Source organism: Astatotilapia calliptera, chromosome 4, assembly GCF_964374335.1.
Source record: "Astatotilapia calliptera chromosome 4, fAstCal68.1, whole genome shotgun sequence".
NCBI classification, from domain to species: Eukaryota; Metazoa; Chordata; class Actinopteri; order Cichliformes; family Cichlidae; genus Astatotilapia; species Astatotilapia calliptera.
This window is the reverse complement of record NC_137425.1, coordinates 301,187-313,635: the sequence shown is the minus strand read 5'-3', so window position 1 is coordinate 313,635 and position 12,449 is coordinate 301,187. Positions and strand designations below refer to the sequence as shown.

The window sequence follows — 12,449 nt, the reverse complement described above, 5'->3', positions numbered from 1 at the left end:
ACCAGGAACTCCCCGTGGGTTTAATTCACCAAAAGGCTTCCCGTGGTTCACTCGATCTAAAGCCAGTCAACCTGTGGCTTTAGAAGCATCAATTAAACACGAGAACTGATGGCTTCTAATTTGTGTTGTACAGTTATTTCCTTTTTAACCTTAATTTATATTTTATTCCTTCCTAGTTAAATTTACCCTTTTTAATTTTTCATATTTATTTCCTATCTCATTCATAGCCTTTTCCTTTTTTGTTTTCTTTAGGTCACGAGCAGTTGTCCAAGCATTTCACTACATATCGTACTGTGTATGACTGTGTACGTGACAAATAAAATTTGATTTGAATTTGATTTTTGGGCCTGCACAAGTTTCCTTGTATACACTGTCAGTACCATCCTTTCACTTGATGCCAAACTGATTTTCCAGGGAAGAGATACACACTTATCTAGATCCTTAGATAAAATCCTGGCCTATAATTATCCACCCAGCTCACTTTTCCAGTTTTGACCAAAATACAGACATTTAGTGTGGGAGAATGTCATGGATCACAGATCCAGTGAAACAGAGGGCTGAAACAGGAGCTAGCCTTAAACTAGCATGTCTCAGATTTTCCTGTGATCCAAACCACAGGCCTTACTATCAAATACTTTATGAATGGCTTCATATACCTCACGTGTCAATACACTCATAGGTCCATTGTTGTACAGTGTAGTGTAATGTTGTCTCCATAGTGCTGCAGTATTATCTTCCCCAGAAACCGTGCAGAGTACAGATGGTTTGCAGTTGTTAACAGCATTTACCTCTTTCCCAAAATCTACATTTTCCCATGGATCCATCGGAGCAGAGACGGGGATCAGACCACCAACGTCCTGATTAGTAGGCGACATGCCACCCCTGTGCTTACATTGGACATCAAGCAGTTTACCACCTTCATGCAGAGCAGCCACTGTATCATCATATGGAACAAAGTTTATGTGAAGGCTGAAGATGCTGATGTTGGACATCCTGCACAAAACCGATTCTTTAGGCAAACAAATGTTGTTTAGATGTTTATTTGTATTATTATAAAAACCAAGAAGTCCTCTTCACTAAATGCTCTAATCTTACACTGGCAGCAGTGTGTTATTAGTGACATGATCATTTGGAGTTGTTGCTGGCAGTTGTTCCACATTTACAGTAAAACCCACAGGTATATGGTCTGACACAGCTACCCTAGATTTGCAGTCATGTTTTCTAATCCTGCATGACCCTCAGCTGTACTGATGCAATGATACAGCCATGATGAAGTATAACAAGCTCCAGCCTACTGAGACAATCCTCGTCATTTTCACAAGTTTCATAAGGAGGACAACCAAACTTTTGTTATTCTGTGTATATTGTACACCAGTCTGCATCCAGCCTAATGGGCTTATCGCAGCCCTGGTATTCTGCCTCTGACTACAGCTGTGCTGAGACCAGCTGTTGATTCCTCCACTCCCCAAAATTTGGGCTCAAGGTAGTTAATTCTTGGTTAAGTCACTGTGTCTCCTGTAAATATAAAACGTCACATTGCGTTACAACAACACATCAAGCTTTGTGCCCTGCACTCTGTCCCAAACGCAGGCCACCACAGTTAGTTACACACAGTAGCTGTGGACACCAGGGGACACAATTATCTGCGCTGCTGGATGCACTGTGTTTGACCTCACACATCCGGGCCTGCGTGGTTCATGACAATGCCGGCCAGATCCGTTTCAGGCCAGAGTTCAGGACTGTGCTCCGTATATTGACAACTTTCTGGCAGGTGGCATTCTGTCAATGCAGAGAAAGCGTTTCTGCATCTACATCTGGGGAAGTCTTGTGCTGAACACGCTAATTTAGTCTTTACAGTTTTTATAGTACTGCCAATGAGAGATACACTTCCAGGCCTCTTGTTGCCTCCAGCAGTAACAGTGTGCAATCCCAAACCTGAAACAAGCTTCTCCATGGCCCAAGTTTGACTTCATGTTATTTATGTTCATAATCGAGCCGCTATGTTTATTCTAGAAATGGCACAATACCACTTTTTTATGTCCGATACCGATATCATAAATTTGGATACCAATACTGATATGAATCCGATATAGTGTTTTTTAATCAATAAAACTGTTTTTTAATATCTTGCTGCGTTTTGTATAAGTTCATACTCAAGTTTAAAAAAAAACCCACTAAAGCTATTCTGTTATACCTGTATGTAAAAAACACACTGCACCCAAAATATTTCATAGTTCAGCAAAACTGATGAATCTAATAAACTTAAACCTGCTCAATCCTCCCTATTCTGGTGTTTTAAAGAGTAAGCAACCTAATAGGGTTGCAGCCTCGCCTCTGTCAGTGCGCCCCAGGGCCGCTGTGGCTACAATGTAGCTGCCATCACCAATTCAATTCAATTTCAATTCAATTTTATTTATATAGCGCCAAATCACAACATAAGTCGCCTCAAGGCGCTTCATAGATACAGAGAAAAAAAACCCAACAATCATATGACCCCCTATGAGCAAGCACTTTGGCGACAGTGGGAAGGAAAAACTCCATTTTAACAGGAAGAAACCTCCAGCAGAACCAGGCTCAGGGAGGGGCGGGGCCATCTGCTGCGACCGGTTGGGGTGAGAGAAGGAAGACAGGATAAAAGACATGCTGTGGAAGTGTGTGAATGTGTGTGTGAATGGGTGGATGATTGTGTATAGTGTATAGCGCTTTGGGGTCCTTAGGACCAAGTAAAGCGCTATACACTATACAGACCATTTACCATTTACTCCCAGCAAAAAAAAAACTAAATAGGGAACCACCCTCCACCTCATGATGCTTAATTGACGTAATCAACTTTAATTTGATGCAGTGCGGAAAAAAAATGCACAGAAATCAATTATTTTTCAAATCAAATCACTTTTATTGTCACATCACATGTGCAGGTACATTGGTACAGCACATGTGAGTGAAATTCTTGTGTGCGAGCTTCACAAGCAACAGAGTTGTGCAAAATACAATAATGTAAACAAGCAAAATACAAGAATGGCTACATCTGAAACTAATAAATATATGTACAATATATAATAGTATATGCATTTCTGGATGTGTATACTAAATATTTTTCTACGTGTGTGTGTGTGTGTGTACACATATTTTACAAATTAAATAGAGTAAACAATAAATAAAATATATAAAAATATACAGAGTTGAGACATGTGCAAAACAGTGGCATTACTGTACAGTATGGAGTGCATAATGTTGAAGTTCCAGTAGTGAAGCTGAGGTGTCTATGAAGTGTTCAGCAGTCTGATGGCCTGATGGAAGAAGCTGTCTCTCAGTCTGCTGGTACGGGACCGGATGCTGCAGAACCTCCTTCCTGATGGAAGTAGTCTGAACAGTTTATGGCTGGGGTGACTGGAGTCCTTGATGATCCTCCCCGCTTTCCTCAGGCACCGCTTCCTGTAGATGTCTTGGAGGGAGGGAAGCTCACCTCCAATTATCCGTTCAGAGCACCGCACTACTCTCTGGAGAGCTTTGCAGTTGTAGGCGGTGCTGTTGCCATACCAGGTGGTGATGCATCCAGTGAGGATGCTCTCAATGGCACAGCGATAGAAGGTCCTGAGGATGCGGGGGCTCATGCCGAATCTTTTCAGTCTCCTGAGAAAGAAGAGGCGCTGCTGCGCCTTCTTCACTGTTTTGTTTGTGTGTCCTGACCACGTAAGATCCTCAGCCAGGTGTACTCCAAGGAACCGGAAGCTGCTCACTCTCTCCACAGCAGCGCCGTTGATGGTGATGGGGGTGCGTACTTCTCTGCACCTCCGGAAGTCCACTATCAACTCCTTTGTCTTTACGACGTTGAGGGTGAGATGGTTGTCTTGACACCAGTGGGTCAGGGCGCTGACCTCCTCCCTGTAAGCCGTCTCATCACCGTTGGTGATAAGACCCACCACTGTAGTGTCGTCCGCAAACTTCACAATGATGTTGGAGCTGTTAGTGGCTGTGCAGTCGTAGGTGTAGAGTGAGTACAGGAGAGGGCTCAGTACACACCCCTGTGGAGCACCAGTGTTCAGTGTGATGGGGGATGAGGTGATGCTGCCCAGTCTGACCACCTGGCGTCTGTCAGACAGGAAGCTAAGGATCCAGCTGCAGAGGGAGCTGCTCAGTCCTAGATCCTGCAGTTTCCTGTCCAGCTTCGAGGGAACGATGGTATTGAATGCTGAGCTGTAATCTACAAACAGCATTCTCACATACGTGTCTCTCTTCTCCAGGTGTGACAGGGCAGTGTGTAGTGTCAGGGCTATGGCATCATCAGTGGACCTGTTGTGGCGGTATGCGAACTGTAGAGGGTCCAGTCAGTCGGGTAGTGCAGAGCGGATGAAGTCCCTGACCAGCTTCTCGAAGCATTTGCTCACGATGGGGGTCAGGGCTACAGGTCGCCAGTCGTTCAATGAGGAGATGGTGGAGGATTTGGGTACAGGGACGATGGTGGCCATTTTGAAGCAGGCTGGGACTACAGACAGAGAGAGGGAAAGGTTGAAGATGTGCGTGAACACTCCAGCCAGCTGAGCCGCGCATGACTTGAGGACGCGGCCGGGAATCCCGTCCGGACCAGTAGCTTTGCGTGCGTTCACCTTCCTGAAGCACCTCCGCACATCCTCCTCAGACACAGTGTGCGCACTGACATCATCCGTGGTGCGCACACTGTCCGGTCTCATGGTGTTCGCTGTGTCGAATCTAGCGTAGAATACGTTTAGATCCTCACACAGAGAGGCCGTGGTCTGCGGTGTGCTGGTTTTCCCTCTAAAGTCTGTGATCGTGTTTAGTCCCTGCCACATACTCCGAGGGTTGTCAAACTGTTGCTCCACCCTGTCCCTGTACTCACGTTTGGCTGCTTTGATCGTCTTCCGGAGTTGGTAATGTGCGTGTTTGTAGTCCGATGTGTTCGCGGAGGCAAAGGCGGTGCTCCGTGCCGCCAGTGCCGCGTGAACATCTCCGTTAATCCAAGGTTTTTCTGTTTTTCTACAATATTTAAATAGATTCAACATCTTTCTTCAACAGAACTGCAGACTGCACAAATGGTACCTTCCCAAAGGAAAAAGTACGATAGCTTACTAGGGTATATTAGACTTAACAGTTACTATATACAATAATGGACTTCTATACATTTTACATCAGATTAAAACTTTGGGTGTAAGATCCAGATAATTATTTATTAAAAGCTCGACATTTTAAATGAGAATAAGAAAGAAAAGTATGTCTTTGTGGCCCCTTTTCCCTGTTCATGCCCTGTCGGCCCCCCTGGCTAAACTTTGCTAGATCCGCCCCTGCACAGTTACGTCAGCTGTAGAAAAAGATCCTCGAGTAGAAAGTAATATTAAATACAGTCTAACAACAGCTGATCAAGCTTAAACGTGCTGCTGTTGTTCAGCCGCTGGTTTCCTCTTTCTGGTGCAAAGTGGGCCAAAAACAAACAAGAGAGACGGACTCGCGACAGAAAAGCCGATCAGCTGATCATTAAGCAGTTTCATGATTGAAGTAGCAGCAAGAAGAGAGAGAGAGAGAGGCAGTCGCTCCATATATTGGTTGTTAAGCTTAACGCAGGAATGCTTTACAAACATTCAGAGATGAACTTACACACTTGCTTTACTTCTCTCGGGGATCACTTCCTCGGAGATGAAATGCTGGTTGGCGAGGCTCCAAATGCTCAACCAGACACCAACAGGTCCGGCACACCACAGCCGCTCTATCCCATGACGCATACTGCTCCAACGTGCTACGGTTATGAGCAGTGGCATGTCTAGAAAATTTTTGTTGGGGGGGCCAGGTAGGGGCACAGATTTGGAGAAGGGTGGCAGATTTAATTGGCAGATAATGTTTAAAAAAAAAAATTCTACCAACCCTTAACTATAATTCAATAATCCTATAAACCTAATAACCAAATGCACTTTTAACTCTTATTAGAATGAGATTTTAACCACTACGGTGCAAAGTTTTTAGATACTGCGTTGATAAAGTACAAGAGATACAATCAGTGCTTTGTCAGTGTTTACTCAGCATTCAAGGACAGCAATATTTGCATAGTATTTTTACTGACATGTAGTGCACATATGTTTTGGGCAAAAACATTTTTGAAAATTAAAATACGAACATTTGTAACAAACAATTGACAAATTAGCCAATGCAAAACTTTATCTGCCTGTTAAAAAAAGAAGATAATCTTCTCACAAACTGGTGTTTGATTTTGAAACAGGAAAAAAGTGGGGAAACAACTGAAAAGACTAACATTTGAATAAAACCTGAAAGCAAGTAAATACTTTCTATGCTGCCTTATGGTAAACTTTGGTAATATTGATAAAGAACAACACTGGCTGATGATGAAATGCAGTCAGCTGGCATGGTGACACTGCCAGTATAACCTGCAGGGCTGGACTGGGACAGAAAATCGGGCATTTTGACTACAGACCGACCCACCAGGTAGTAAAGCCATAAAGACTTTGACTGAAAACAAACCCTGTTGTGACAGTGATGTATAGTCTTGTTGGTATATGTATGATTTCTATACATTTTACGTCAGATAAAAACTTTGGTTGTAAGATTTAGATAATTATTTAATAAAAGCGAGATATTTTAAATGAGAATAAGAAAGAAAAGTATTTCTTTGTGCCCACCTCTCCCTGTTAATGCCCTACCTGGCCCCCTGGCAAAACTTTGCTAGACCCGCCCCTGCACAGTTACCAGCTGTCAGCTACATAAAAAAGGATCCTGGTGTTATTTGTCTCTCAGAAACAGTTCATAACTTCAACTCATTCATGTCACCTAAAAGGTAAACCTGTTTCTCCATCACCTGTTCAGCTCTGATGGTTCAGTAAGGACATCTCCTGGTTTCATCTTCATGTTTCCCTCTCACCACATATCCAAACCGACATCATGACCAGCAGCTTTACAGCTGTGGCTCCAGCAAACATCAGCTGATACTAGAAATTAATATTAAATAAATTCTAACAACAGCTGATCAAGCTTAAACGTGCTGCTGCGCGACATCTCCTGGTTTCCTCTTTCTGGCACAAAGTGGGCGATAAATAAACAAGAGAGAAAAGCCGATCAGCTGATCATTGATCAGTTTCATGATTGAAGTAGCAACAGGAGAGGGAGGGGGAGAGAATGAGAGAAGAAGAGGCAGCTGTGCAGCATAAAGACAGAATAAATCCAGCTTTGTGTCTTTTTTCCATCCTAGCTAAAGTCCGGGACAAACTGTGTCTCTTCTCAGCTCAATATGAAACGCGTAATATTTTCTCTGAATGAGGGACCATTCCATTTTTTTAAGGAGCCGTTGGCAACTCTACTAACCTTATGAATAAAATAAAGTTCACTATCAGTAACATCATAGCACCCACCCAGCTGTATAAAAACTCCGTCAAACTGGCTAGAACGCAGTATGAGTTATTGCAACTGACGGTAAAAAGTCAGCACAACGAAAATAAACTCCACCTAAACTTGGTTTATATCTGACCCAGATAGACTGCAGCTCATAACTTCTTACCTGAAGTTCAGTTCACCTGACACTCGGACTGGCGGCTGCTTCGGGGCTCTCCTCCTGCCTCCCCTTCCCTCATCCACCTGTTGCCTCTGTGGAAGCCCCGCCATAGCCACCACCAAACAACGGAGTTATTTCTACACATCGACCTGCATCTGGCCAATCCACCACCTCTCATTGTTCATGCCATTACAAAAAAAATAAAAAATAAGTCACCGGGCAGATGCCCGGTATGCCCGATGGCCAGTCCAGCTATGTTAACCTGCAACCAAATCTGCAGCTCCATACAGCAATGTTACGACTTAGATTATATCTTATAACTCATAACTCTTATGTTAGCTGCCCTCAGTAGCATACTGTCTGAAATATTCCACAGCTGCAATAATTCTTTAAGTGTTATTTTTTCCTTGGTATTCTAATTTCGCCGAAGTTTACTAAACTCAACAAACTTGATATTACTTACCGGGACATTTATTCTGTCCTCATTTTCTTTCACCGAAAAATTGTTTCCTGCAGTGCCATCTTTCGTGCTTGGCTCTCCTACCTTTGCTAACGTGATGCGCATAGCGCAGAAGCGATGCTGCATTCACTTACACTCGGATATCTGAGCGTCACCGTGAAAACATAATCGGATATTTGATTGAATTTTATTGTTTTGCCTTTGGGGTGGCACCTGGGGTGGCCAGTCTGGTTTGGGGGGTGGCCTGTGCCCCCCCAGGCCACCCCGCTGGACACGCCATTGGTTATGAGCCGAGTTACGCCGTGTCGCAAGTTTTGTGAGGTGTTTTTTTTTATATTTAAAGGATCGTATTACATTTTTTATTTCTCTCCGATATCCGATCCAGTAATGTAGGTCAGTATCAGACTGATACCGATACGTAATATCAGATCGGTCCATCTCTAGTTTATACTGGTTTGACTGCAGCTTCTACACAGTGACAGACGTGTTTCTGACATTTTACAGGTCCAGTTTAAATTCCTGCACTTGTGTTTCCAGCACAGAGGCTTCACAGCCTGTTCAAAGCCTTCCAGGACTCCTTCAGTGCTTACAGCCTTGCAGCTTTCAGAACGTGAACATGAAAACGAAAGTGAGAGGGGAAAGAGAAAGCAATGACGTCATCGCTGCACAGACGTTTCACGGTTTCTGTTTTGCGTTTGTGAACCAATCAGAACACTTCTGGTTGGTTTTAATAACAATAATAACAATAAAAATATTAATAATGACAATGATATGAAGAGAGTCAGTCTACGGTCAGGTTCTTCTCTCTCACCATATCCGCTGATTTCAGGTGTGCTGTGATTATTTCTCTGGAAGTAAAATAAAGTGAAATGTGAGTGACAGGAACACGTTTTTACACGAGTCCGATGTCGTCCTCTCGTCCAAACGCTGAAAACTAACCAGTCTTCAATGTTCCGAGCGCACCTTCAGCACCTGCAAGACCCACCAATCAGCGCCCTGCCTTGCTCACCAGTTTGCAGGTACTTTTTCCCAAGAGGGAAAATGAAAGACGGACTTTTTCCCCAATATTTCTGTTTCCTGTTTGTAAAATAAAAGCTTGAACTCTGCTGGCAGCATGGACACGCACTCTCAGCACCGCACAGGATCTTCATCGTCTTCATCATGGTCACCTGGACCGGCCTGCTCTTCGTCCTCTGTGGCGCCCTGACCCCTGCCCTCTGCTGTGATTGGCTCACACACTACAAGCAACCGAGCAAAGAAGCCCGGGGCCTCCTCACTCTCATGGTGAGTACAGCACTAACTCCAGGTCCTTAAATTGGTCTTTAAAACATTCCAGGACTCCTTAGACTGTTACAAAGAGACAGTTCCGGGGTCCTTTAAAAGTTTCCAGGATCCTTGAAGACATTTCAAGAGTGATGAAATTATCCCAGGACATCATTAAGTTAAAGAGATAAAGAGATTCCTGCTGTAAGAAGATCATTTGTAACCTTCACTATAGCTGTTTCTGTGCTGTTATGGGCTCTGAAACCTGACTGGAATAAGCCCTTCCTCTGCAGACGTGATGAATATTCAAGACAAAGTTTACTGACAGCTGAAACGATGCATTCAGAGCCTGTAGGACATTTGTAAACATCACAGGTCACATGTTTAGCGTGTAGACTGAAGGGGTGTCCAAATTCATGGGCTGCATCCTCCTGAGGACCCGGCCTTCGCGGTCTACGTGGCCTGGGTCCTCAGAAGGTCGAGTAGGCCAGTCGTGAGCGGCTGTGAAATGTGACGCTCGAGCCTTCAGATCTGCGTCACCGCTGTCTGGGTGGAGTTAATAATCTCGGCTGTCTGCTCCTTGCTATCTAAAATATAACAGGACGCTGGTGTAAACTCTCGACCGTCTCACACTCCTGTTTAATCAGTTTCTGTTTGACGTTTATTCAGCTGTGTGGAAACTAGAACTTTGATCTCAGCCAAACTGATTTACTCACAAACAAATGAAACACTGAAAAAAGCCAAACAATAACATTTATAAGTTATCTAAGTGACTCATATATCATGCTTAACCTGAGTAGTTAAGACCGCAGGGGGGTTGAAAAACATGTTTGGGTGGAGTTAGCTGTTATCGCCCCGGCTAGCTATCGAGCTAGTGGGTAAAAGACGTCTCTCCAAATATGTGATATCTTGATAAACCGAGCAGATATTTGGAGTTTAATATCTTAGAAGCTTATTTTGTGACCCTGTTTTTTTCTCCATACAGGTGTTTTGTTTGTTTGTTTGTTTGTTTGTTTGTTTGTTTGTTTGTTTCTTCCCCCTCTTCTCACCGTCTCTTCTCCCCTTTGGTTTACTTTCTCTCCCTCTCTTTCTTTCATTCTTTCTCCCTGTCCTGTCCCCCAGTCATGTCTGGCCCGTTTGTAGCAACTGAAAATAAAATAAATTCATAATTATAATAAAGGTCAATCAAATGGACCAATATGGCAAGGCCATGATGATCCACTTGGTAAAATAAATCCGCTTGGCATCTTTCTTGGCCTTAAGACAACAGTTCTGATGCTAAAGATCCAAACGGGACACAAAAAAAAAAAAAAAAGAATTTGGACAGCCTTCTGCGCGTCGCTATGACGCAATCGGTCTACAAATGCGGCCTCAGGAGGATGCAGCCCATGAATTTGGACACCCCCTGAATGTGGGGACGTCAACAACACGTCACGATTGGCAACAGCTCAGAGCGATGTGGTGAAATGAAGCGCTGTCTCTCTGTTTCAGGGCGATCAGCTGACTGAACAGCACTCTTCAGTTCATCCGGTTCGATTCCCAAAACATCTCTACAAGCAAATAAAAAACTCTGAGGTAGGTCACATGACCACATCGATGACATCACATCTGTTTGTCAATCAGACGCCTGCAGCTCACCTCTCTCTCTCTCTCTTCAGGTGGACTCAAAGCTGGTTTTCATCAGAGACAGTCTGCAGCTTATTTTCTGTCTGTATCGCCATGACAACCTGTCAGCCGCTCCCTGGGGCGCCGACAAGACGGAGGGCTTCCTGACGGTCATCCACAGACAGATCATGGAACTGAGCGCGTGTGTGAGTGGACACGCCCACTTCACTGCTTTCAGCCTACTCACAGGAGCAAACATGCACCCACACCCACTCTCCTTCACCTCCTCCCAGAGCCTCCTCTTCATCAGTGCTTCACCTCCTTTCACCTCCTCCCACACCAACACTTCACCTCCTTTCCGAGCCTCAGTCTGAACTGTTCTTTGTCTCCAGGTTTCGACCAACAGTCCAGCCAACAGCAGACTGAGGAGCTACTACAGGACTCTGGCCAACAGTACTCTGTCTTGCTCTGTAAGTACAAGTACTGTAGTACTCGTTGTATTATTGTGTGTAGTGACAGTGGTAATAAGTGTAGTACTGTGTGTACAGGGCTGCAGTACTGCGTCATGGCAGCTGCTCAGGAAGGAAACCAAACTGCGCCTGGAACAGCTGGAGCTGCTCGTGGCCTCCATCAGAGTTCCTGCTGCTGCCAGCAGGAGGCGCTCTGCAGCAACGCAACAGCAACGCAACACTGACACAATATCTGAAGACTGTCTCTGATGTTCCCCTCTCTATTTATTTATTTATGTATTTATTCAGATTATTTATGTATTTATTTGAAATATTTATTTATTTATTTTAGTACATATTTCATCAAACACTGTTTGTTTGTTTGTTTGTTTGTTTGTTACTTCAGAGTAACTCAGTGCTTTAAGTACAGAAACTTTGTCTTCCAAATATTTCTGTCGTGCATTTTAGTCACTCTGAATTTTTACTTTAGATTGGTCTTATTTATTTATTTTTTTGTATTAACATTTCATATGCTTTACTTTTTTTTAAATAAGTTACTGAAATAAATTCTGTCTCATTTAAAATGAGCTGCATTCATTGGTTGTAGGGAGGAAGAACTCCTTTTTAACAGGAAGAGACCTCCATCAGTAGCATGCTCATGGAGGGGTGCTCTCTGATGGGATGGAGAATGCAAAGAAGCATTCACGAACAATAAAACAATGATCTTTACTCTTAATCGCACCTTTCTCCTCTCCTCCTTCCCCTTATCTTCCCTGCTTAGCCTCTTGTGTCCTTGTCTTGTCTTGTGTGCATTACTTTCCCTGGAACAGTCTCTCACTGTCGTTCTCTAAAACCTAAAAGAGAATTATGGATTTGATCAACTGGTCTCTGAATGCTATTGACACCCTTTTCTCAACGAGAAGTCTGGGCTCAGGTGAGGAAACCAAACTGCGCCTGGAACATGGAGGGACTTTCCCTGCCGGATACACGATGGCAGACATGGCAGACATGGAGGGTCTGTCGATCGAGGACGCTGAAGATATCTACCTATGAACCATGATAACAGGGTTCTTGCTGATCGGAGCTGGCTTGGCCCTGGCTTATCGGAGAATTAAGAAAGCGGAACCAGCTGTTCAAACCCCCACAAAGCTGCCCGCTGGGA

The 12,449-nt window shown here is 44.0% G+C and overlaps 1 protein-coding gene across 1 annotated transcript; it reads left to right on the top strand.

Moving 5' to 3' along the window:
* Positions 1 to 9,066: 9,066 nt before the first annotated feature.
* Positions 9,067 to 12,023, top strand: LOC113019959 (interferon a3-like). Its single transcript, XM_026163623.2, has 5 exons — positions 9,067 to 9,254; positions 10,725 to 10,808; positions 10,892 to 11,044; positions 11,231 to 11,308; positions 11,387 to 12,023. The coding sequence occupies exons 1-5, from the start codon at positions 9,132 to 9,134 to the stop codon at positions 11,555 to 11,557; spliced, it is 609 nt and encodes a 202-aa protein (XP_026019408.2). The 5' UTR covers positions 9,067 to 9,131; the 3' UTR covers positions 11,558 to 12,023.
* Positions 12,024 to 12,449: the final 426 nt, after the last annotated feature.